Here is a 27,801-nt window from a genome sequence, read left to right on the forward strand (position 1 = left end):
CAATAAGGAAAAATGAGTACATGACTATTAAGTAAAGCCAGACTTTAAGCAGATATAAACTCTGGATCTGCTCTGGAGCAAACTGCTGTAGAGAAAAGTTTACCCATCAGCATCTCCCACCACACACCAATCCTGATTAGTAATTACAGAGAACGATAGAGAGTAGAGTAGAGGACTCTGGTGGAAGCATTAGGGGCAACGCGTTGGAAAGCTGCAGGTAGAGATAAACAGAAAGGGGAACATGCAATATAGTGAATGCAGTTGATCTCCATGGTGCAAGAAAAGTTACAGCGCAAAACCATAGGACAGGAACTAAAAAGATAGCTTGTTCCAAGAATTTCTTCCAGACAGCTGAGTTGTTGAAAGTAGAGGTGTGTGAATCTGTGGTACTTTGCTTCTGCAATTTTTTTTAAACAATGGGCAAAAAGTTGACATTTGTAAAATGTTACATTTGAAAGCTTTTTAAACCGTTTTTGTTGGATGAATAGCAGCAAAAAAACATTTTCCTTAGCTTGGTACAGATAAATAAATGAAACATGTCCAATAGTTTTTTGAATGTTTGTTATTTACTTATACTAACTTAAAAACATGCTCACAATAAGACTTAGGGTTGGAAAGTACCCCATTGAATGCACTAGAAACACCACATGGTGTATAAGACATGAAACACCGTAGGATGGATTAGAATCCAAACTATTCTACGGTAACAGGGACTGAAAATCTAGTATATGAAAAGGAATAATATACAGAGTTTTTATAATGTGTCCTTGCAGAGAACAAGACAAGCAGCTGTATATTGCAAGGCTTTGTTGTCTGGGATCTATAATAGAATATTAATAAATTACAACATGCTACTTATCTCAGCACAAGAGCAGTGACTGCTTCTTCCAGACAGGAGCATGTTACTCCTGGCCAACAGTGGCTGTTGGTTCATGCCAGTATGATGTCCAAGGGCCTTATTCAGAGTTTTGCAGACAGGGTGTCCCGTCAAAACTAGATGTATGTGTGTATGTATGGTATTTCTATAACGCAAACCTAGCCAAAAGGCAGCCGAGCGCTGTGTATAGTAAAAGGCAAACTAAAAGTCATTGAGTAGAAGTAGAGGAAGCTGAGCTGTGGAAGATTAATTGCATTTCGATATAGTGTTCTTTAAACAGGTGAGTATTCAACTCCTTCCTAAATAGGAGGCCAGCATGCCTAGAATGCCATTAGCTCTTGTAATACGATGGATGAAATGCTGGCATGTTTTTGACTGAGTACCTTGTCTGACAAAGTCTAAATAAGGCTCTAACTCACAAGCAATCATCTATAAAGTAATTCAGGGGCACAACTAGACCCAAACTTTGGGGGAGAGGCCATCTTCGAAGCTGAATCTAAATTACTTGTGGGGGCTCCCTTCACTCTTCTGGTACAATCCCATGGTATGATGTCTCATTAGTCTCAATGATATGCAGCCAATAATGCATTTTAAGCACATTGGCAAGTATTGTTGTTCTCAGCATAAGAAGACTTAACAAGTTTTACAGTGGGTTCAGTGAGTGACACATTACGCCATTAATACTCTAAGGTGCGGAATTTCTGGTCCAACTCTGCTGGGCCATCTGAGGAAGTAGTCCATCGACAGAGCCAACAGAGGCTCTGTTGACAGAATACTTAAGGTCTAGCCGTCTCTATATAAGTGGGGCAGGGCAAGGGTTTGCAGAAAGGGTACTCTGTCACGTTTGCAACAGATTACCCTGACGGCCAAACTCTAAATCAGGCCATTAGTACGTGAATAAGCTGTTTTACATTCAAGGGAAAGAATACCTCTTGTCTGGGGTTTGTAAAACACAGAGGGCCTTATTCACAAAGATGACTTAAACTTTTGCGTAATTTATACTTTTGAATAAGTTTGCTCCCTTTTGGCTGTTCATAAAATCAGGGTATACATTTTTGTTCAAAAGTGTAACTTACATGTCTCCATCAAATTGAAAGGGCGAGTGGCCATTAATAAACTTGAGGGATTATTCATAAAGGAAACGTCCAGTTTGAGTAATTTACCCTTGCACTTTTGAGTAACTTTGCTACTTTTCACTATTCACATTCGAGTTTAAAGTTACTCACTGTGTAAGATAGTTATTCACAGTGTAAAATTAAATTACATGTGTAAATTACTCAGCATTGCAAGTTGCCTCTGTGATTAGCCCCTGGAATGTTAAATCTGTATTGCCATCATTCTAAATAGAGCGGTACAAAAAGGGAGTGGTGATGGACGGAGCATCAGAACCAATCAAACACTCACACCCAGTCAACAGATCTGGGTTTGATCCATCACCGTTCTTTAGCCCACTCTGCCACCCCAGTTCAGACATTGTCATATGCAAATCAGTCTGACCCTGTGCCTCATGGGAACAGTCCAGCCCGAACTGCCAAGCTATGCCTTCCCTGGACCGGAAACAAGCTTCCTAGGACCGGTTTCTGGCATTTCAGCCGTTTTCAGCCAGGCTTGCTTGAATCCAGTGGCAAAGTGAGCAAGGGACTCACGTCTGAGCATACCCTGCCAACTTATGGCGAACACAGCGGTACAAACGGGGGTGGTGATGGACGGAGCATCAGAACCAATCAAACACTCACACCCAGTCAACAGATCTGGGTTTGATCCATCACCATTCTTTAGCCCACTCTGCCACCCCAGTTCAGACATGGCCATATGCAAATCAGTCTGACCCTGTGCCTCATGGGAACAGTCCAGCCCGAACTGCCAAGCCATGCCTTCCCTGGACCGGAGACAAGCTTCCTAGGACCGGTTTCTGGCATTTCAGCCGTCTTCAGCCAGGCTTGCTTGAATCCAGTGGCAAAGTGAGCAAGGGACTCACGTCTGAGCATACCCTGCCAACTTATAGCGAACAAAGCGGTACAAAAGGGAGTGGTGATGGACAGAGCATCAGAACCGATCAAACACTCACACCCAGTCAACAGATCTGGGTTTGATCCATCACCGTTCTTTAGCCCACTCTGCCACCCCAGTTCAGACATGGCCATAAGCAAATCAGTCTGACCCTGTGCCTCATGGGAACAGTCCAGCCCGAACTGCCAAGCCATGCCTTCCCTGGACTGGAAACAAGCTTCCTAGGACCGGTTTCTGGCATTTCAGCCGTCTTCAGCCAGGCTTGCTTGAATCCAGTGGCAAAGTGAGCAAGGGACTCACGTCTGAGCATACCCTGCCAACTTATGGCGAACAAAGCGGTACAAAAGTGGGTGGTGATGGCCGGAGCATCGGAACCAAACAAACACTCACACCCAGTCAACAGATCTGGGTTTGATCCATCACCATTCTTTAGCCCACTCTTCCACCCCAGTTCAGAGATGGCCATATGCAAATCAGTCTGACCCTGTGCCTCATGGGAACAGTCCAGCCCGAACTGCCAAGCCATGCCTTCCCTGGACCGGAAACAAGCTTCCTAGGACCGGTTTCTGGCATTGCAGCCGTCTTCAGCCAGGCTTGCTTGAATCCAGTGGCAAAGTGAGCAAGGGACTCACGTCTGAGCATACCCTGCCAACTTATGGCGAACAAAGCGGTACAAAAGGGGGTGGTGATGGACGGAGCATCTGAACCAATCAAACACTCACACCCAGTCAACAGATCTGGGTTTGATCCATCACCGTTCCTTAGCCCACTCTGCCACCCCAGTTCAGACATGGCCAAGCTTGTTTCCGGTCCAGGGAAGGCATGGCTTGGCAGTTCGGGCTGGACTGTTCCCATGAGGCACAGGGTCAGACTGATTTGCATATGGCCATGTATGAACTGGGGTGGCAGAGTGGGCTAAAGAACGGTGATGGATCAAACCCAGATCTGTTGACTGGGTGTGAGTGTTTGATTGGCTCTGATGCTCCGTCCATCACCACCCCCTTTTGTACCGCTTTGTTTGCCATAAGTTGGCAGGGTATGCTCAGACGTTGAGTCCCTTGCTCACTTTGCCACTGGATTCAAGTAAGCCTGGCTGAAGACGGCTGAAATGTCAGAAACCGGTCCTAGGAAGCTTGTTTCCGGTCCAGGGAAGGCATGGCTTGGCAGTTCGGGCTGGACTGTTCCCATGAGGCACAGGGTCAGACTGATTTGCATATGGTAATGTCTGAACTGGGGTGGCAGAGTGGGCTAAAGAACGGTGATGGATCAAACCCAGATCTGTTGAATGGGTGTGAGTGTTTGATTGGCTCTGATGCTCTGTCCATCACCACCCCCTTTTGTACCGCTTTGTTTGCCATAAGTTGGCAGGGTATGCTCAGACGTTGAGTCCCTTGCTCACCTTGCCACTGAATTCAAGCAAGCCTGGCTGAAGACGGCTGAAATGCCAGAAACCGGTCCTAGGAAGCTTGTTTCCGGTCCAGGGAAGGCATGGCTTGGCAGTTCGAGCTGGACTGTTCCCATGAGGCACAGGGTCAGACTGATTTGCATATGGCCATGTCTGAACTGGGGTGGCAGACTAAAGAACGGTGATGGATCAAACCCAGATCTGTTGACTGGGTGTGAGTGTTTGATTGGCTCTGATGCTCCGTCCATCACCACCCCCTTTTGTACCGCTTTGTTCGCCATAAGTTGGCAGGGTATGCTCAGACGTTGAGCCCCTTGCTCACTTTGCCACTGGATTCAAGCAAGCCTGGCTGAAGACGGCTGAAATGCCAGAAACCGGTCCTAGGAAGCTTGTTTCCGGTCCAGGGAAGGCATGGCTTGGCAGTTCGGGCTGGACTGTTCCCATGAGGCACAGGGTCAGACTGATTTGCATATGGCCATGTCTGAACTGGGGTAGCAGAGTGGGCTAAAGAACGGTGATGGATCAAACCTAGATCTGTTGACTGGGTGTGAGTGTTTGATTGGCTCTGATGCTCCGTCCATCACCACCCCCTTTTGTACCGCTTTGTTCGCCATAAGTTGGCAGAGTATGCTCAGACGTTGAGTCCCTTGCTCACTTTGGCACTGGATTCAAGCAAGCCTGGCTGAAGACGGCTGAAATGCCAGAAACCGGTCCTAGGAAGCTTGTTTCCAGTCCAGGGAAGGCATGGCTTGGCAGTTCGGGCTGGACTGTTCCCATGAGGCACAGGGTCAGACTGATTTGCATATGGCCATGTCTGAACTGGGGTGGCAGAGTGGGCTAAAGAAAGGTGATGGATCAAACCCAGATCTGTTGACTGGGTGTGAGTGTTTGATTGGCTCTGATGCTCCGTCCATCACCACCCCCTTCTGTACCGCTTTGTTCGCCATAAGTTGGCAGGGTATGCTCAGACGTTGAGTCCCTTGCTCACTTTGCCACTGGATTCAAGCAAGCCTGGCTGAAGACGGCTGAAATGCCAGAAACCGGTCCCAGGAAGCTTGTTTACGGTCCAGGGAAGGCATGGCTTGGCAGTTCGGGCTGGACTGTTCCCATGAGGCACAGGGTCAGACTGATTTGTATATGGCCATGTCTGAACTGGGGTGGCAGAGTGGGCTAAAGAACGGTGATGGATCAAACCCAGATCTGTTGACTGGGTGTGATTGTTTGATTGGCTCTGATGCTCTGTCCATCACTACCCCCTTTTGTACCGCTTTGTTCGCCATAAGTTGGCAGGGTATGCTCAGACGTTGAGTCCCTTGCTCACTTTGCCACTGGATTCAAGCAAGCCTGGCTGAAGACTGCTGAAATGCCAGAAACCGGTCCTAGGAAGCTTGTTTCCGGTCCAGGGAAGGCATGGCTTGGCAGTTCGGGCTGGACTGTTCCCATGAGGCACAGGGTCAGACTGATTTGCATATGGCCATGTCTGAACTGGGGTGGCAGAGTGGGCTAAAGAACGGTGATGGATCAAACCCAGATCTGTTGACTGGGTGGGAGTGTTTGATTGGCTCTGATGCTCCGTCCATCACCACCCCCTTTTGTACCGCTTTGTTCGCCATAAGTTGGCAGGGTATGCTCATACGTTGAGTCCCTTGCTCACTTTGCCACTGGATTCAAGCAAGCCTGGCTGAAGACGGCTGAAATGCCAGAAACCGGTCCTAGGAAGCTTGTTTCTGGTCCAGGGAAGGCATGGCTTGGCAGTTCGGGCTGGACTGTTCCCCTGAGGCACAGGGTCAGACTGATTTGCATATGGCCATGTCTGAACTGGTGTGGCAGAGTGGGCTAAAGAACGTTGATGGATCAAACCCAGATCTGTTGACTGGGTGTGAGTGTTTGATTGGCTCTGATGCTCCGTCCATCACCACCCCCTTTTGTACCGCATCATTCTAAATAGAACCCCTGAGTTTTAGCTGTGATCAAATATTGTTTTTCCAGGATATGCGTAACACTCCAAAGGTCTGAAAGGGTGCACATATTTGGAAAGATGTTGACTATACAGGCACACAGGAAACACAGAAACTGAGCATGAAGTGTGATTATCCAAGGTTCCACAATAACATGGAATTAATGCCAAAACCTGCAATATACCTATAGACTTTGGTATCTGTAGAATATTAAATAGTAATACACTTTATAAAAAACTGTTTGGCAACATTGTTTGTATTCTACCTCAATTTATGTCAGTGGAAATTTTACAGATAGCTTAACAAGTGTACTTTAGTGGAATTCATGTGCGGTTGGGTGTTCACCCCTATGGTAAAAAGTTCAGATTCCAGCAGGCCCGACCAATCTTTTATCCTCCTGTAGTAGATAAAATGAATACCATTCAGGTTGGCAACTAAATATCTGTTCTTCATATTTTATTGTATGAGGTATAGGAGCCATGAAATAAGAATGAGAAAATGTTCAGTACTAGCCTAATAGAAGAAAGAATGATAAACGCATGAAACTGGCTACCATAAAGAATGATTGGGTTAAATCAAGTCAGAAACTGAATTGAAAAAGATTCTGGAGGAGTCTTTATAGTGTAAGGAAAAGAGTGAGTTGCAAGTGAGAGGAATAGATAAACCCAGCATTCCTAATCTCAAACTCATTTAAATTCCAGAGGTAGGATACTGCCTCTTCTGAGCAGAAAATAAGTACTGCAGGATAATAAATACCTGGTCTAGGCATTTTTCCACTTCAAGAAGTACCATTCATGTTAGTTGAACCCATGGTCATATCCAACCTTGGTCATTTTATTCATCATCTGTCCTGTCACTGGTTCACATCTTCTTCTTTCTTTTCACCACCATTTCTATAATTCCCCCCTCAATGCTCATTCTCTCTTCTAGTCATTTCCATCTCTTATGTCTTTCTCTGTCTACATTTTCTTTCCATCTTTCTTTTATTCTCTCTGTGTAGCATTCTTCTCTTTTTTGCCTCTATATCTGGTTATGCCCCTCTCTCTTTTTCCTTTCTCCTCCTGTCATTGTCTTTATCTTCTCTGTTAATTTCTAACATTTCTATGACTAACCAGAGATGTTGATGCACTCAAAATCTGCATGTCCTCTGTGACACGCAGCATGCCTTCAACAGATACAATGCATTGAGAAGTTGGGGCAGACTCAACATTGCCAAATGTTTTCACCTACAGAAAGCTGCAAAACCAGGCCATCTGATCTTGCAACTCATGGTTACTGAAAAAGCCTGGATTGTCGAATCCCACAAAGCCATGGCCATCAATGACCACAGGCATGGTTATCAGCTAAAGGCCATGCCTTACAAGCATGAGCAGGAATTTGAGAGAGCGATGGAATTATGGATAATCATTACTGGCAAAAATAAATGTCAAAAGATTTTGATCATGATGCTAACATTTCAACCTATATCGCACTGAAATTAGGTCATATGATGAAATTCTTCAGAATTCATGGCTCTTGTATATGGATTTTAACCCAAAAAAGCATACAGACTAGTATGGCATGCTACAACAGTACATACAACAGTATTCAGGAATTATCCATGGTCATGGCCACGTGTGCCAAATAAACTCATATTGAGGGAATTTCTAAAAAATGTAAGGTGGGCTGTGTGAGGTGGTGATATTCATAATCTTTGAAGGGTCAAATTGAGGGTCTCTCACATATGTAAAGGTTCATGAAGAACACGTCCTTTTGCTTTAAATATTATTCATTTGAGCTTCTCTGAACAACCCGGTATTGATCTGGCACAGTTGGGTTTCAGTTCCACGTTGGCTGGGTTTAGTAGGTTCTTCAAGATCTCCGGTACAATTCAGTTTGGCTTGATACTACTGGGTCTTTTCAGGAATCCATCAGCAATATTGCAGCTGCATTGTTCCCATCTCAGATATGTAAATGTAGTGCAATTGCACTCTTCTGCTCTTGTAGGAATGCAGCTGAAGCTGCATCTTCATCACCTCAAATGTTAAAAAGCACACTTGCACCTTGCTCACTAGAGGTGCATGAATTTGCCAGCACATCATCATTCTCACTTTCATTCCTTTAGCTTCATTGCTGTTGCTTTGCATCCACGCATGAACTTTGGTAAACTGAAATCTGTCATGTTCAGAGTGCATTTCCCAAAAAACACTTTAACAAACTGTTCTGGAGATATTACCATGACACATTTGTCGTATGGTATCATGGACACAAGATCATTCTCTTCAGTTATACTTTCTTTAGGCCATGGATGGAGGCAAGTTGTCAAGGCCTATCCACATACCAGCATAAGAATCCCAAGTAAGTTTTCACTGAGGGAAGTCATTGGACTCCTTTGCACCCCACCTTCAGGAAAAAATATGTGAGTGCATTAATGTGGATATTATATTGGAACTGCCACATTTGCAGCCCTGTGTCTTTGAAGCCAAATGTCACGGTTGGATTTTCTCAGTGTTGGAGGATGGCACAGTAGTGGGGAAATGGACTCCAGTGCACTCCAGTGCTCTGGGGGAATGGACTCCAAATCATGTAAGTTAGAATCCTTACTCTAAGGAGAGTTCGAGACCGGGACTTGAAGGTGAAATTAATATATCTATACAACTGATTTGAATACAGTATGCAGTTATGGACTTAGTTAGTTTGTCAGATTTTTCCAGATGGAACCGAAGGCGTTGTCAAAGTTCCAGGAGACAAATAGACACAGGCTGTGGTTTCCCTGCAGTGCTAATGTGGTCAGGGACAAAAAGGGCTCAAACAGTGATGCTTGTGATAATCATTCCCTAGGGCACTGAGTGATGCAGACCGTTTCCAGTACAGTGCCTTAGCGGTGTTCTGTCCTGCAGTGACACAGACTTCCCAACTGCAACGTCTTCCACAGCTCCTCATGCAGCTAGGCTGTTCAGCTCTTTCCATGCAGGCTTTTCTCTTTAAGATGTATTCCAACAACCCCCTTCAGAAGCAGAGTTCTTCTCTTTGAAAGGCTTCCAACAAGACTCTTGTTCCATACCTAGTCCACAGTCTGGCAGAAGGGCGGTAGTGGGGAGACTCTAGCCTTGAATCACGGTTCCTCTCAAGTGTGCATTCTTTTACGCACATATCCTAATCATGTGTTGATAAGTGGTTAAGGGAGACGTGCACAAATGTGAATATGAGGCAGACCCTCTACTGTCACTGACAAAGAAAGGCAAAGAGACCTCTGCCATCAGCACTACAACCAATCTCACAAAGCCCAAACAGAGAGTGCTTTCTCGACTTTAGAGCAATGCTCTGGGGTCTACGTCTATGAAACATGGAGGTGCATCAGTGATCTTGATGGATTGTTGGGATCACCAGGGGAAAACAAAACAAACAGAGACTGAAACAGGAAAAATAACAGGGGCAGCACACTCCTTGGAGCCATGTGAGGGTCTTTCTGTCTTTAGAGACTTTAACAAAACAAGTATAGTTATCAATGCTATTCTCACCAAAAGATTGGGATATAGTCTCTTCTGTTCCTACGTGGGCCCCAGAGGTCCATGTACTAGTGGTGTTAACCAATTTCCTATGGTTGCCTCATATTACTTTAATATGGACGTCATGTACCTAGGTAAGAAGTGTCTCTTGATTTTCTTGAGACAGCACCTTCTGATCCTGAGTAGACCCTACAGATATTTGATTTCTTAGGGTTGCTGCACCTCCACTCTGCGGTGTGCCTCTAACACTCATAAGAAATGTGCTTCTTGATTTTCTTGGGTCATACAATCGCCAATACTGAGTGGATTCCATAAGCCCATTTTTGAATGGGATCGCTTGACCTTCTTCTGTAAGAGCATCTCCGGTCTTGAGTGCACCATGTTAAAATGGTGTCTGTTGATGTTAATTGGGTCATACAATTGCTTAGCCAATGCTACAAACCTATACCTATTAACCAAGCCCCATAGGAACAGCTCACACCTCAGTCACCATCAGAAATAATGATGGTAAATGTGGTAGGGTAAGTGTAGGCCAATGCAACTTGTTGGACTTTGCCCTTTTTGCAGGGTCATCCCAGAACTTTTTTCTTCCTCCTGTATTCTTTCTGACCTGTTGTTGGTGGTTTTATGACTCTGGGCACTTTATCACTGCTGATCAGTGCTAAAGTGCATGTGCTCTCTATGGTAAACTTGGCAAGAATGTTTACACCTGTTTGACATATTTAATTTACCTATCAGTTCATTGTACAGTGGTATCTCATATACCCACGGGCAGTAAATTAAATGCTACTGGTGGACTTGCAGCACTGCTTGTGCCACCCACCAAAGTAGCCTTTCAAACCTGTCTCAGGCCTCTGCCACTGCAGGGCCTGTGCGAGCAGTTTACTGCCACTGTGACGTGGCACATAAAGTGGTTGCCACATCTGTAGCTCCCCTTTTACTACACATCAGTCACCCCTAAGGTAGGCCCTAGCTAGACCTATGGGCAGGGTGCTATGTAGGTAAAGGGTGGGGCATGTGCCTTAACTGTGTGGCATGTCCTGGTAGTGACTAACAGCCTATTTGGTTTCTCACTGCTGTGAGGCTGCCCTCTCATAGGGATGCATTGGGGATTCCCTGATATGTGCTTCAGTGGAAATTCCTGATCTGAGAGGGTTGGCGTGACCAAGTTTGGTATGTTTGGAATAGTAGTGATAAATCCTGCTTTTTGGTGGAAGCAGATTTATTATTACTATTTTAGAAATACCACTTTTAGAACTGGGCATTTCTGTGTGCTATGTGTCTTTGTGCCTGCCTGGATGTGTATTGATTGTCTGGTTCTGACTGACAGGGGAGAGGGGATGTGCATTCACTCCAGCCAGTGCCTGGGGGGGGGGGGGGGGGGTTAGGTGTATCTTGCCCTGCCTGAGTGAATCAGCGCTAGGTTGAGTAGACCGTGGCTGAATTTAGAGTAGCGGGAGAAGTTTCCCTTGCACCTGAATAGGCTTGGTCTGCATTTGGAGTGGTGGGAGGAGTAGCACCTGCACCTGAATAGGGCTGTACCTGCCTTCCACAATGCTGCCCCCCGTGGTGTGTCTGGGGCCAAGGCTTACACTAACAATGGAGGTTGTTGTGCACTTGAAAAGATATTTTAAAGTGCCCCCCAGAACTGGTTTGGACTGAACTCAGAGCCCTGTGCCAGGGGGAAGAACAAAGACATTGCTACTATAAGTACTGAGGCTGTGACCCCATGTCTGTTGAGCTTGCTTGGAACTAATACACTGCATGGAATGCAGTGTGCCAAGAGGAACCGCTACTGGGGACTGACCTGCTGCTTGCTGGGTGGCTAAAAGGACTTTCACTCTGCTGAGTGGCCCTGTGTGCTGGCCTGCCAGTGTCTAGCTCTGCCCTTGGTGATTCTTGGGGAAGAGCACTGCCTGCTCCCTGTTTGTGGCTTTAGGTGGGGGACAGGCTCAGCACTTTATTTTCGTTATTGCCCCCCTAATCCAGCGCTTGGTGAGTGCTGTGCCATTTGCCTTCTTGATCGTAAAAGACATGTGGAGGGCGCTTTAGCTTATCCAACCGGGAGAAGCATTTGTGGCTCCACTCCTGACCAGTACGTGCAGGAGCCTACCCCGCATTTCTGTGCTCAGAAGGTCCCAGCCGGAAAGTGGGGCGCGGAGGCAGAATGGAAGCCAGGCAGAGGCTGAGCCTGGTTGTGGGCCGGGCTCCCACAAGGAGGAGAAAAGCCAACGGAGACTTCGCTCCACGGAGTTGAGGCCGCGCCCGGTCTGAGAGGCAGCTTCAGAGTTGAAGAAGGTCCAAGCGGGAGTCCTGAGCCTAGCGGAGGCTTCTTGCAGTATGAGGCCCACAAGTACCCCACATCGCAAAGATACATGGAGGCGGGTCAGGTCTAGGGGAGGAGAGAGGGGAGCTGCCGAGAGGTAGAAATCCTCACGGGTCCCGTGTAAGCCGTCGATGGTGGTTTCAGGAGCTCTTTGATTGGTTCTTGAAGTGAGAGGTGGGAGCTTCTGGAGGGGCTGGAGCAGTTCCGCATTTTCCTCAAACCCCGTTGCCTAGCAGTCGCCCTTACTGACCCCTCGTTCCCTGGGAAAACTGGGTCTCCCCATGTGGTTGTGGTGTACGGGCACCCCCACACGGGTTGGTGCATGCTCAGATGGGGCGCTGAGGGGCCATTCGTAAAACTGGCGCATGGGCTGTCTTAGCCCCACGGACTATCGTAAGACTCATAGAAGGCACGAATGAGGTCGGGTGCCCCATGTGTTTAGGAGGGTACGACCAGGCAAAGTGGAGCAGGTGTTGAGGGATGCTGCACCCTATGTGATTATGGTGATATTGGAAGGATATCCCTAAGATGTGTAAGCTGCAAATGTTTATTATAGTGCACTGTAATTGTGTTTGCATAATGTATTGTTCTATGTGCAATCTTACCAGTAGTTACTATTCAGCCTAATTGTAATAATTATGACAAGGGCCCGATTGGCCGAGTGATTTATTTAATCCCTGTGAAGTCAGGACGAGTGCCTGGTGACACAGTGTAATATATGTGATTGTGATCTAATGTGATTTTATGGCTAATACAAAGGCTATTTTTATATAACCTTGTGTGAAGTTTCTTTTGTGGTGTGCCTAGTGTGTCGCTGCTGTGTGAGTGTGTTGCGCCAAAGCTTTACACATTGCCTCTGGGATAGGCCTGACTGCTCTGCCCAGCTACCAAGGGGGTGAGCAGGGGTTATCTTGGGTGTGTAACTCCCTTTTCCTGACTAGAGTGGCGGGTTCTGTCTGGCTTAGGTGTATACCCTAGCCAACCAGAAACCCCATTTCTAACACAAATGTTTCCCACATCTTTCTGCTTCGTTCCGTGGATAAGCAGAGCCGCATGTTTGCAACTGCATATTTGGAGGAAGCCACTGAACTTCACACACAGCCCCAATATATTTCTAACATAAAACACACACTCCACCAGCTACGTTTAACAACCTGATTAGATGCTTCTTCGAGTGCCTCAAAAGCACTTTGAGGCATCATTAGAGGTACAAAAGTGGTATACAAATACTATAATATAACATAATGCTCTACAAAGCCATTGCCAAAGCCAATCCTGTAGATATGGTTACTATCCAGTGAACATGATATGGCACTGCACAATAACACTGGTAGGAAATCCACTTCATTAACTATCTGGTACACAGGAACTGAGCCTAAACAAATATGCATTTAATCTAATGAGTGTACAATCGGACAAACTAAGGAAGATTCAAGGGACACATTTTAAGACTGAACATCTGTGTACTATGCACTACTTAACTTTACTTATCGTTAATACTCACTTAATACAAAGCTTCTATTAAGAGACAGGCATGGTGTACAACTCCACAGAGGCGGCCCTGATAATGGCAACGGAGGAGATACGGAAAGTGATGGACGGGGGGGCAGAGCTGTTCTCATTCTCCTAGACTTATCAGCAGCATTTGACACCGTGAACCATACTGTGTTAGTGCAGCGGCTGATGGACGTGGGAATTGAGGAAATGGCTCTGGCCCTTCTCTCCTCCTTCCTAGTAGCAAGGGAGCAGAATATACACCGGGATAGCTTACAGTCCGACACCTTCCATCTTCCGTGCGGAGTACCACAAGGTTCTGCTCTGTCTCCAATGCTTTTTAATATATATGTCACCCCTCTGGCCAGACTTATCAGAAAGCACAACTTCACCCTGGTCTCGTACGCTGGTGATTCCCAGCTCATAATATTGGTATCTAAACAACCAGAGACCGTTGCCAGTAGCTTTCATGCCTGCCTGACTGTAACTTTGAGCTGGATGAGCAGAAACTTCCTTAAGATAAACACCGACAAGACGAAAGTACTGGAGTTCAGCAAGGGCCTTTCACTGTGGAACAAAACCTGATGGCCGACAGAGGCAGGTGATTGTCCCTGCCCTACCACTAAAGTCAAGAACCTTGGAGTGATCTTTGATGATCAGCTCAACTTCTCTGCCCAGGTCAATCGTCTTACCTCCTCTTGCGTCTTCATACTAAAATCTTTACGGAAGATTTTCCCCTTCATCCCACAGGAGCTTCAAAAAACTGTTGTAGTAGCGCTTTTTCTTTCGAAATTAGACTACTGCAACACTCTTTTTATGGGCATCAATAAGTCTCAGAGGAGGAAATTACAATCACTGCAAAATGCTGCGGCTCGATTGTTATTAAACATCCCTAAAGGCAACTCTACCTCGGCGGGCATAAGGTCACTTCATTGGCTCCCTGTCCGGCAACAAGTGAAATTTAAGGCCCTCTGTCTGGTGCACAAGGCTCTATATGGAGGGGGTTCGGTGGGGATCCAAAAGGTGTTCTCATGGTATTCTCCAATTAGAACCCTCAGATCTACAAACACGGGCCTCATACACACCCCTAAAATCCGTAGAGCAAGGTGGGGGAGTCGGAGTCTATCATACTGTGCAGCAAAGCTATGGAATCAATTGCCATCTACCATGCTACTTCAACCTAATTGGCTGATCTTTAGGAAAATGCTGAAGACCTGACTGTTCCCTCCAAACTGAATCACCGGTCCTACAGCCCAGTCTCCCTACGTACACACCCAGCGCCAAGTCGCCGCGGCATTCGAGTGCTTTAAAAATAACTATCATATCCTATTATTGGTGCCACAGGCAAACGTGTTTTGCAGCTGTGGACTCCTCAAAAAGGCCATATTGGCAGCTTCCCGCTGCAATATGGGGCTCTTTGGTGCCTATTCCTGGTAGTGATAAGGCAGCTGTACATTACTTAGGGTGAATGTGAAAAAAAACATCATAGTTGAATACTCACAACATATAACATGACTTCATGCATTATTTAGGAAACGTTATAGTGCTATGTTTTCAAAATGAAATAATCACTTTAAAAATGTGTTTCGGTGTTTTTCAAACTTTTTTTCTCATTTGTATCCTGTAGCCATTGTAACACAAACTTTTATTAACACCGTTTTTGATATAACAAATGTACTATATTGTAATTACAATTTTATTGTGCTTACTAACTCCGATGAAGCATTAAGGTGCTTTATGGTGAGCTGCTCAGTACTACCGGAAACCAAGGATTGTGGTTAGTCTCTAGTACATTATTGGTCATTAGGTTTAGCCCTGTGCATTCAGGGAAGTAATCATGTGCATTTTCGCCTGCTTCTTTGAGATAATTTAAAGGCAATTAAATGACAGTAGGGGCTTTGTGGCATCATGCAGGTTACTAAAGAGATGAACAGAGGGGCTTCAATGGAGTCGGAATTATTGGGTTTCAGAGTGAGGAGGGTTGTGATCTGTTGAAGGGGGGCACCTAACACCTTACTTTGGTTTTTTGTAATGCAGATTTCACCATTAACCAGAAATTTCAGAAGCAGCAGAGAGAACACGAGACAATGAAGGCCTGAGGGGCTATAAATGGGCTTAAGAGTCAGAGTATGGACAACTACAATCCTTAAGATCTCTTCTACCTTAGCTAAGAATGACAATAACAAAAGTAGACGCACAGAAGGTGCTCAGTGCCTTTTCTTTTCTTTTCCACTGAGAATTTGTATAGTATTGATAATAAAAGGTATATCTATATCGTTAACAATATTCTGCCCTGATTGTTTAGATACAGACTTTTAACCTATAGATTTGATGCTCGTATATTTGACCTTGTTCTGGTGAAAGGCTCAGTTGGCCTCACTGGGATGAAAACCTTTGATTGGCAGAAGACACACAGATCAGATGGAATAATCATCTGAGCAGTCTTTCCTCACCTGTGTTTTTTCTGGCATTTCATGGTTGACAGGTTCTGGGAAGAACAGAGAAAGGTGAATTCTCCCCTCTCATCAGGTAGGATTCTTTGGTTCTCTTTTGACACACATGAAATATTACATAGGTGCAGCCTCTGGTTGGTCACAGAAGGTTCTAGTAGTGTAGTTATGTTCTTTGTGTTGTGTCACTGCAACCCTTTATACAATATTGCTGCTGTCTTTCTTGACTTTTCCTCTTTGTAAAACAGGATGAGAACCGACAGCACAACCGAAAGCTGAAATGGATAACCGATTGCACCTTGATGCCACACTACAATAAGCTACTCATCGGAACATGGTAAGCTTTTTGCAGACGTTTCCGCCATTTGTAAAAGCAGGGACTGTATTACCTTTAATGTGCATTGACGTAGGATGTGTGATCGGGTCATAATACAAACTGTTTGGCACTACATACTCAATGGAAATAATTTAGATATTGACTTATAATGCAGGGTGCTTTGATGGTTTCCAAATATCTGTGACATTTTGGGTATCTCCACAACATATAGAATAACTCATCTCTATCACAGTAGCATTTTAATTCCAATGACCCTTCATAAAATCTAGAACTGCCTTGATGTTAGTAGTGCCCATGAATTGCCTCGAAATACATTATTGTGGTGATATGAACTAATTTACCATTGCTACTAGTTAACCAAATTCAATCCTAGTGTTTATCTGTGATAAGTTTACCTAAGACAATTTTGTAACTTGAACATAACCCTTCTAGTAATCCGTCTCATCTTTAATAAATAGTTTCTAGTGAACACAACTAAATATTTTTCTAGAATATGGACAGTTTATTGAGACATGGATGCTAATTTATTTCCATCTAAAAAGAACCTCAAGGCAGCGTATTGGAGTATGGTCAAAACTAAGCGGTTCTCATCTATCATGAGGCCCACCCTGACTAGAGAATTCTTGGAGATCAAGCATGAGACCAAGTTTGAAACCTATTGGGACCTCATCACCAGGACAACAGACAGGATACTGTATCACCAGTTCAGGGTGGGCTCACTCCCTATAAGAGCTCTTACCAGTAGCTGGCACCCACCAACGGATGACAAATGTATTTCATGTCCAGCCCAAATTGAGACATTAGCACATATTTTGTTTGTATGCCCAGCCTATAATCCACCTAGGACCAAATGGCTTAAACCTATTTGCATGAATCTGGGCACAAGATTGGCTCTGGAGGCCTTACGCATCCTAAGGACAAACACTAAAGATTCCATAGTGGTAGCAGTGGCAAAACTTTTGAGCTGGATGTGGGTCATCCGTGCCAACAAGATGAGGATACACTAACCTTGTCATTTCTATTCTTGAGGGTTGAGACAACACGGAATGGGCCTGTTGATAAAACATCTGTCTAGACCCCGAGATTTGGTTTTTTAAGAGACCCCTTGTTGACCCCTTGCCTAAATCTGGTCCCCATATTACGGGCTGATAAAAGGAAACAACTGTCCTGGGACAGTTTTCGTGTTTTTATGTATAATCATTTTTTATGTGCTTTTTAAATGTGTTTTATCCTTTGTATTTACAACTTCGCCACTTTATGTAACAATGTTTTTAACTCATATGTAAATATATTTGTGTGTTTTTTTATATAAGCCTGGATGATTGTAGAATGCATATTATATCCCAAGCTCTTTTAATTATTGATGTACTCTGTCTTTTATGTGTATGTAAGGAAACCAATGAATTCTGATAACAAGGCGATCAAATCTGTATGTAAAATTTGGTATTTCTATGACCAAACATTATTTCATCTTGGATTTTAATAATTTTATTTGGAATTATTGTAAATGTTAGTTTTTTGTATTTATATAGTTAAATTGTAGATGGTGCCAATTTATAAAATACAAGATAGTCTTCATTAGTTCAGTATCCATTGCAGATTGCTTGTTTCCTCTTCAATATTATCACTCAGTAATGAATATGCACCTTTCTTGGATGTGTCAGGAATCAGGTTACGGGACATGTATGCATGGTTACGAAGTGCTGGAGAATGGGACTCTGGAAGATTAGATGGGAGGAAACACCAGACTGCTAATGTCCTGGGAATGCATGCAAGCTCACTTCTTTGCAGCATAGCAGAATAGCGTGAGATGGATCAGTGAAGAGTTTGATAAGAGATGCTGATAAAACAACTAGTATTAATGATCACGGCATGAGAGCAGCATGTATACCCAGATGAAAATAGAGGCTTATTTTTAAAATAATTTGTACACCTCTCTGTCTGTTGTCAAGCGGCATGTTAACTTTCTCTTACCCCCTTCCCTCACGTAAGCATGCTATGAATCTCTTAGATGTATATTTGTGGAAATAATGCCCATGCTCTCATTTGGGCACCTTGCAATGGCAAACATGACTATAAGTTAATATTGTTATACTATTTCTTCTTAGAAATTGCTGTTACATGTGAGAATACATACTCTAATTATGCCCAGGTTGTTGCTGTCATAATAAAACGTCCATTTAACTATAGAGAACTTAGTTGCCAATATCAAGATGTAGAACAGGTTATAGTGGTATGAGACACTAATGCAGAGGAAAAGAAGAGTGTTGAGAGGTCTTACTTCCTGTTTAGTCACTTCTTGTTCATGGGTATTTAAGGGGCTGAATCCTTCATTTCCTTGCGTTGCAACACTCCTCGCTCCTGCTGGTGTGTCCTCGCTCCTATTGGTGACCTGTGCTCCTGCCAGGTGTACCTTGCTTCCTGTTGGCGTACCTCTGTTTCTGATTGACGCTTTCTTTTCCAGCTTGGGATACTTGCCTTCTATTTTTTCCTCCTTGCTGGTGTTTAATCCTATTGTAGATTCGTTCCTGCCTTTTCATTCATGAGTCTCTGCTTCCATCAGAGGTTTTTTTTTCCCTATGGGTTTTTTTCCTTTTCCTCATGGGACTCCTTCTTGGAAGGCACAGTCTGCTCTAAGTTTTCATTGTCGGCAGCACCGTGTGTACCAGAAAGGGTTGCCCTTACCTCAGACAGACCACAAACCTCAAGAACCGAAGTCGGGAGTCTCTCCAACATGCCAGAACTGGTAGGAACATTACAAGTCCTGACACAAGGGGTCAGGACTATATAGGCTCTGCACCCCACCCCTTGTCTTTTATATTACCCCACCTCTTACCTGCAGCACTGCCAGGCGATGGTTCAGGGTCCTCATTGCATCAGATGCAGTCTCTTTCACAGCTCAAAGGCTCATCTGAGGGTCAGAGGAGGGGTGTGCCATGCCTCAAGAGTGGTATTCTCAAGGCCTTGGCCCAGAACCGGGACAACATGATTGAAGTTTGGTCTCCTCTACATCCCCCGTGGGCTCCTCTGAGCATCGCAATTGAGATCTGCCATGCGTGAGCTTTGTTGTTCAATCCAGTGCTTCGAGGCTCCCCAGAGTCCCGCAGGTAATTTCCCCAAGCCTTACTCCTACAGGACATGGTGAGTAAATGCTGTGGATGAGAACCGTGTTGCAGAGCACCCCTAAGAGCACACAGCCTCAGTTAGTGGGGTAAGTATTTTGGATAGAGCCATGGTATGAGGGAGCGGGCACTCCTGTGGGAGCCATGTCCACTCTGTACACAGGTGCAGCAGTAACACAATAGGAAGCCCCAATAACCATCAAAAGTGTACTAGTAGATTGAAGATTTCTCTTAGGCTCATATTAGGAGAATCTGTTAGAGCGGGGATTGATTTTCCTTCCAACAATTACTTTGTGTACCAGGGATAGTGTTTTGACCTTCACTATATGCCTGCAACCAGTGAAGTTTCACCAGCCCAGCAAGACATTTGTACTGAAGGATTGGTGTAAAAAGGATATTATCCCAGACTACAGTTTTGTATCTTGTTGATAGTGGTGTGCAAAATTATTTTATGCGAACATAATTTCACATGAACCTCAATAATTTTCCTTAGGATCAACGCTGAATTTTTGCTTGTAACAACATTGGTTCAAGCAGAAAATGTCTTGCAGGAATTGGATGTGTACCATGATTGCATGCGTTGCTCTTGAAACGTTAATCGGATCACTTTAGAAACTATGAGGAGAATACATTGAGCTGGCATGTCGCCACATTTCGGACACAAGAAAATACTTCATGTATGATTGTCACGCTGAAGACCTCCAATGTATAATATGTGCATAATACTTGCGAAACACATAATTTTCATGAGAATGAATGCATGTTATATGAAGAAAAAAATTTGCAAGTTTACCCACCTCTACATGTCAATTAGCGAAAGTGCTATTTCACCAGAGATAGGCTGGTGTAAAATGCTGGTGCAAAGTATGCCAGGAATGAGTTGGGCAGGTGGAGCGCGAATTAGGGGAAAGACTCACCCAGTGACCTGCCCAGTGTGCTGCTGACATCGCCGTTCTCCCTCCCGCTGCCGCAACCGGACATCCAGCGGCCGTCGCGTGGAGGGAGACTACATTACCCAGCCTGCCCTGGTATCCAGTGACGCTTTTCCCGCGCCCGGAGGAGAGATTTAAGCCTGCACAGATCGGAGGAGCGGGTGGAGCGCGAATTAGGGGAAAGACTCACCCAGTGACCTGCCCAGTGTGCTGCTGACATCGCCGTTCTCCCTCCCGCTGCCGCAAACGAACATCCAGCGGCCGTCGCATGGAGGGAGACTACATTACCCAGCCTGCCCTGGTATCCAGTGACGCTTTTCCCGCGCCCGGAGGAGAGATTTAAGCCTGCACAGATCGGAGGAGCGGGTGGAGCGCGAATTAGGGGAAAGACTCACCCAGTGACCTGCCCAGTGTGCTGCTGACATCGCCGTTCTCCCTCCCGCTGCCGCAACCGGACATCCAGCGGCCGTCGCGTGGAGGGAGACTACATTACCCAGCCTGCCCTGGTATCCAGTGACGCTTTTCCCGCGCCCGGAGGAGAGATTTAAGCCTGCACAGCACCGCGTCGCGGGATCGCGCGCGGGTCGCGCCGGGCGAAGCCCGGGCAAAGGGCGGGGCCCTCTGTGGCCCTCCGAGGCCCGAAGAGACTGGACTGGGCCAGGTACTTTGCAGCTGTGTTCCGTACAACAATTATAACTCATAGCTGTTTATTATTACATGTTCTGGTAGTCTATTTGAGGGGGTTATTTATCCGACTATATTTTGTGGGCTTAGCGGGCTTGCCTTGGGTGCAGTTTCTCTCTTCTCTTGCCTGATTGTAATGACTGACGTCGGCAAACTATCTGCCCTGATGACTAAGGGCAAAGACGAGAGGCATTTGCACACCACAGGCCCTATGGATAGCCATCTTATTAAAAAAGTAAGTCAGATTAACATTGATAGGAGGGCCTCCTTGGGCAAGGTGAGTCCCATTAGACTTCTTGAAGACATAACCCCTCCCTTCCTGGCTCCGACTATCATGACTAGTAATACCCCTTGTGGAGCAAATAAGAGTACCATGATTACCGCTCAGGTGCATAACGCTAGGCATTCTAGTGTTACTTCACAGCTCCCATTGCCACCTGCCAAAACGGCTAGAAAATACACAAAGGTAAAACGCAGACATAGGGGGAAGCATGCACAACAAAGTTCAGTAACCCTCAAACAAAAAGTTTGCTCCCTAATACAGTCTCCCTTGGATAAAAACCCCGCTTCAGGGCATTTGGATGCAGTGCCATTTTTAACGCTCCAATCAAATAATTCTCCTTTATTTCCTACTTCACCTCGTAAATCTGCTGTTGAAGATCTTACAGGGCCAGGGGTGGTTAATTGTTCTGTAACTGATTCCCCCTTAAACACGCCCATCAATGCCTCTGCATCTCTGCTGAGCTTTTGCTCTAGCAGTGTTGATGAAGGCTCTCCAAATTTGCTCAGCTTTTCTCCTGCCTCACCCCCTATATCAACTAATGGGGAATCTAAAGGGACTAATTGTGACAATGGCTCTGAAGATTCAACTTTAAAATGGCTATCCGAGAACCTGAAGAAAATTATCACCCCAATTTTGATGGATACGATGGCCCAAGTGTCTGTTCTTAATCTGCCTCCACAGACCAATTATGGTTGCACGACTGCGACCGACACTTTGGCCAAAATCGACCAAGTGATGAAACCCCTAATACAGCCCCTTCTGGATAATATTTCATTATTAAACACTCGCTTGGATTCTATAGAGAAAAAGCTGGCAGATAATACTCTTGCTCTTTCGGGCTGCGTGTCAGGTTTAAAAAACATCACTTCTTTTTATACACCCGCTAAAGCCTTGACAAACACTATCTCTGGACCTACAAGCCATCCTACTATTTTACCATCTACTCAGAAGGGATACTTGCCATCTCATCCTCTTTCCCCTATAATACCCACACTAACGAATAACATTGCACACAGTAAGACATCTGATAATTCAAAAGTCAATCCAAGTTTAGACTCAAAATCAGTCCCATCACAAAGTCTTGATAATCCAGCCATTAAAGACTTTGGGATTGGAAGTGACCTTAATAAATACCGGCAATATCACGCAATAGTGGACCTTCCTCCTGAAGCTGCCCCGTACGTAATCATTTTAGCCGGCGTTCCCGAGCTCCCTATTGGGACTAGGGAAGATTATCACGGTCTTCGGAACAAAGTTGTTTACTGGTTGCGTAAAAACAGATCCTTGCCTGCTTATATTAATGGGGAAATATTGCATGTGAGGCGTTGTGAATGGGTGGGGGTGCGTCCCAAAGACAAAAAAGGGGACGTAATTATTGTGAATTTTAAAGATCATAGGGCAGTTAGGCACATTGGGGACTGGTATGTCCATAGTAGTAGTGATGCTATTTCTACACATTACTTGAATTATTTTTATCCATATGTGCCAACTCAATCCCCTACGAACCAGGCGGATAGATGGCAGACAGTCACTAGGTCTGCTCGTATTCATCATGGTCATAGCCGGACTCCCTTTGTACAACCTCGTGGTCCATACAATCACCATCAGTACTTCAGACACCCTTACTCCTTGCATAGAGGCCCGAATAATTATACATGGGACGGGAATGACATTGCCCCGTCCATTTATAATTTGCCTACTCAAAACCATTTTGATGTTTTTTCAGGTTTGGAATTTGTGGATTGACATAGGAAAACTGTATGTGACAATTTTTCCATTAGGCTAGGGCCTAAACTCGATAATGTCCCGTTGATCCCCAAAGTTCAGGCCCCCTTACCTCTCACTGAGGACGCTACCCAGTACAAATTACCCAGACTTTGATTAATGACAACATAAGTGAGGTTAGCTGTAGTAACACTCACAAGGCTCTCTTCTTACTCAAATCAAATGTTGAGGGACCTATTGGTGCCTCTACTTGTACTCGACCTGAGGAAACAAAGGTATCTTCCTCCCAAAGTAATCAAGGTACTAAAGTAATCAGGAAAGCCTGTACATTCTTATTCTGGAATGTGGCCGGTTTAAGGGAGAAAATCAACAATCCATCATGGGGCTCCATTATTGAGGGCCATGATATCCTGGCTTTCCAGGAAACCTGGTCCTTGGATCCGGTAAATATTAATGGATACAGAAGTTTTTTCACCCCGGCTGTGGGGAGCACCCATGGAAGAGCTAAGGGTGGTCTACTAACCTTAGTTTCCAATCAGCTTAAATACGAGGTTATCCGTTTTTCTCCTAAATCTAGTTTTTATCATTTAATAATTTTAAGGAATAGCAAGGGACTAAATGTCGCTGTAATTAATTTCTATAATAACATACCAAGGAAAGAAATCCCCAGCGTTCTATCCACGCTGAGGGATGATATACATTATGAAATAGACAAAACCGATAGAGAAGTTATGTTTGTTTGGGGGGGGATTTTAACTGTAAACTCTGCACTAAAGGTAAACAGGGTTTATGCGGTTTAACTATCGAACAGGAAACAAATTCAACTCATTTTGAACATTCTCTGATTGGGGATTTACTAAATGACATATTGTTTATGTATGATTTAGGTTTTGTAAATGAAATTGCTCAAATGCCCTCTATCTTTGTGCCAACTTTTGTTGGTAGAGGAGCACTGTCTATTATTGATTTTATTATTGCCTCTAATAGTTGTCGCCACAATATTATTAAGTTCAATATTATAGACCAGCCAGTGAGTGACCATCTGCCTCAGATTATGGAAATTGAAAATCTCTTTTTGGACCAACAAACGGACGCGTCTTCGCTTCATGTAGTTTCGGACGTGGTCCTTGGTAGACAAAACGGGTATAGCTTAAAATGGAATAAGGTGGTCCCGGAAAGGTTTTTAGATAAATTACTGGGTATCTGCTCTACCAGTTTTGCCACATGCTTGGACGATAATTCTAGTCCTGATTCTATAATTAAACATTTTAACTTAATAGCTTTTACTATTAAGGAAGATTTATGGGTTGTGGCAAATGATAGGGCAAAGGGTAAAAGGAGCTGGTTTGACAACGCCTGCACCAGCTCCTTAACCTCCCTGAAAAGAGCTATCCACCAAGTACCACGTAATACTACTGAAATAAGAATCTGCAGGAAAGCATATAATGAAGCCCTAACAAATAGGAAAATGGTTATAAAAAAGGAGGCCCTGGAAGCGCTATGCGAAGCGTCACAACAGAAGGATGCGTCTGCCTTCTGGAAGGCTGTTAATACCCCTCTTCTTTATGATAACACCAAGGCGCGTATAGAAAATGGCATCACTGAGGAGGATTGGGTTATGCATTTTTCTTGTCTTTATACACCGCATGACAATCTTCATATTACTGATATTTCTCCCGGGGTCCATATAGCGGACAAGGTAGTTAAACTGGTTGTAAATTTGGAGGAAGTCAACTTGGCTTTGAATGCAACGAAGGGTGGCAAGGCTGCAGGGCCTGATGGTATCCCTGCTGACCTGTTTAAAGATAATGTTGAGCTCTGGGGCCCCATGCTTGTGCAATTATTTAATGCAGCTCTGGCTAGGGGCCTAAATCCGTCCTGGTTCACCTCTGTGATTGTACCTATCTATAAGAAGGGCGACAGGCAATCCTGCGCCTGCTACAGACCAATTTCTCTATTAGATTCGTCCGTCAAGATTCTTGGGAGAATCATTTTGGTCAGACTGCAAACCTGGGCAGAAGAAAATAAAATAATGAGCGATTTACAATATGGTTTCCAAAAGGGTATTGGAACTCAAGAACAGTGCCTAAACTTAATGATTATACAATCAAACTACCTGAGGATCAAGGGGGAGCGCCTCTATCTCACATTCGTCGACCTTTCATCGGCGTTTGACTGTGTCTCCCATGCTAAATTATGGACTATTTTAAGAGAGATAGGCGTGGAAGATTCCATTGTTTGTTTCTTGAAGGATCTTTATTCAGGTGCCTCAGCTTCGGTCCGCTACGGCCGTGAGGGTCAATGTACAAGGTCATTTCAGGTTGGCCGGGGCGTTCGCCAGGGCTGCGTCCTGGCACCCTTTTTATTTTTGTTGTATATTAATGGCCTTGAGCGTCATCTTCTGCGTGATCGCGGGGACATACCTAGGGTTGGGGGGAGGTTTATCCCCGCACTCCTGTATGCGGATGACGCGGTTTTAACGGCCCGCACTCCCGTGGCTTTACAAAATTTGATAAAATCTTTTGAGTGCTTTATGTCTAGTCTAGACTTAAAAGTTAATTGCTCTAAAACTTTTTCAATGAACTGTGGCACTAAATCTGGTAATCATGCAAAAAGAATGTTTTTAAATAACGTTCCATTGGAATCTACCTCTATCTTCCCATACCTTGGCGTACTGTTCCATGAAACTGGGGCGTGGTCTCACGCGGTAAAGGCAAGAACTCTCCTGTTTCAAAAAACTACAATGGCCCTAATGAATTTTATTAAAAAATTGGGAAAGAAACCAATTAAGGAAATTTTAACTATTTATAAAGCTACATGTACCTCGGTTGCTATGTATGGCTCGGGCCTCTGGGGCCACACTAACATTGATCTACTTCAGAAAGCTGAGAATAGGTTTCTGAGACATGTTTTGAGAGTCCCCCAAAGTGTCGTGACCTATATTTGTCATTCTGAACTTGGCCTAAACTATATATCTGATTTGATCAGAATTCAACCCATTCTTCTGTGGCACAGGGTTTGGACAACTGATGAGTGCTCCCTGAATCGAGCCATCCTTCAGGATGTTATAAAACTGGAAAACGTGGACCGTTTAGATTGGCTAAACTACATCAAATCATTTTTTGCCAAATTTGGTCGCCAACACCATTTTGCAGATCCATCCTCAATGGAAGGTTTATCCAGGAATCTTTTGTCTAAACTATCCCTGGATTACCTTATAGAAAATAGAAGCCAAGAGGAATTGAAGAAAAAAACTGTGTCTCTGCATTTTTCCCTTCTAACGAGCAGTAGCCTGCAGCCTTACTTAACTTTGCCGATGTCTAATTATGAACGTTTTATTTTGACTCGTTTAAGATTGTCTATTGTTTTTAGATTATTGTCTTTCCCAGTTATGAATTCTTGGCCATCGAGCCTACCATTATGTCCGTGTGATGACTTTTCATCCCAGTCAGATATTCATATTCTGTTTTTCTGCACCTTTTATACCTTACCTCGTAAGACATATATTATTCCACTCCTCAAAGAATGGAAAATTAACAAATGTCGCTTGGCTTTCTTAGAGCTTCAGAGAATGGACACTGTTCTTACTGTTACCGCAGTTTTAACTTATTTAAAAAACGTTTTTAAACTTAGGAAATCACTGAGTCTAGATGTATTTTAAGTTTACCTTTCTCCCTTTTATATTTTCTTGTGTCTGTATTTAAATTGTAATTTAATGCTGTAACTTTCATGGTTTTTTGTCTTTAAAACCGAATAAAGTATTCTTGACTTGACTTGAGATGGGCAGGCCATAGCTCAGCTCCATTGAAATACAATTACTGCTGTGCTAGAACAAAAGCAAATACATGCACTTATGAAGTGTGCAGTAGCGGCTGGCAGGGAATGAGGGTGGAGAGGTGACGGGGAGACGAAATTAAAAAAATATCACTTACCTCTGCCGTCGGCAGAGTCTCTACTCTGCTTCTCCGGCAAGTCCCGGAACCAGGAAGCACCTAGGCTCCCCATACCCAATCACAACGCTGCAATGCAGCGTTGTGATTGGTATGAGCGCCGTGGATCGGTGATTAGATGAGGACTGGGGGCCTGGGCACTTTCCCCACCAGGCTGTGTAGCAGAACCTAGTGGGGAACATGCAAAGTACGCATGAACTGTTTGGGCGGCCTAAGACGGCCAGCCAAGCAGTCATGCGCCCTTGAGTGTGCAAACCTCACCTCCCCCTGTGCCACCAGCCCCGCCCCACCCTAACCGAGCACCGAACCTGCAAAAAATAAAATGATAATAACCATTTTATTTTTCCTGCTCAAGGAGCAGTGGGGCGACACTCCTCCACCTTAATGAAGGGGCCGCCCCTGGACTCGTGCAAGGCACTGGCAGCATGCCGCAGACAAGTCTCTTGAGCTCCTCACCTGTGCTGCATTTGGGTAAAATAAAGGAAGATTTGTAACGGAAAAAATGTCACAATAAAGTTTTTGACTCCTGTGGTGTTGCTGCTCTCCAGCATTAGAATGTGCACGGCGTCACTAGGATGTGTGTTAGAATGTGGGGGCTGAGGGTTCTGGAGGGTGGCAGGTGGGGGGAAGCTTGGACAAGGAGGGTGCTGTTACTATGCTGTCCGGCCTTTCACTGCAGAGTTGAATAAAGGATAGTTATACACAATGGATGTGTGAGCTTTTCCTACAACTTCTCAGAAACGGGGTAAAGGGAGCCAGC

General features: G+C 44.7%; 1 protein-coding gene across 2 annotated transcripts in view; it reads left to right on the forward strand.

Moving 5' to 3' along the window:
- Positions 1-27,801, forward strand: part of LOC146862330 (cilia- and flagella-associated protein 337-like) — a 336,132-nt gene that overhangs the window by 22,514 nt on the left and 285,817 nt on the right. For both annotated transcript variants that reach the window (XM_085641532.1, XM_085641531.1), the window contains one exon: positions 16,257-16,345. In XM_085641532.1, coding sequence (XP_085497658.1) covers positions 16,311-16,345 — 35 coding nt within the window. In that variant the 5' untranslated portion in view covers positions 16,257-16,310. The remainder of the gene's footprint in view (positions 1-16,256; positions 16,346-27,801) is intronic.

Source organism: Triturus cristatus, chromosome 2_2, assembly GCF_964204655.1.
Source record: "Triturus cristatus chromosome 2_2, aTriCri1.1, whole genome shotgun sequence".
Taxonomy (NCBI): domain Eukaryota; kingdom Metazoa; phylum Chordata; class Amphibia; order Caudata; family Salamandridae; genus Triturus; species Triturus cristatus.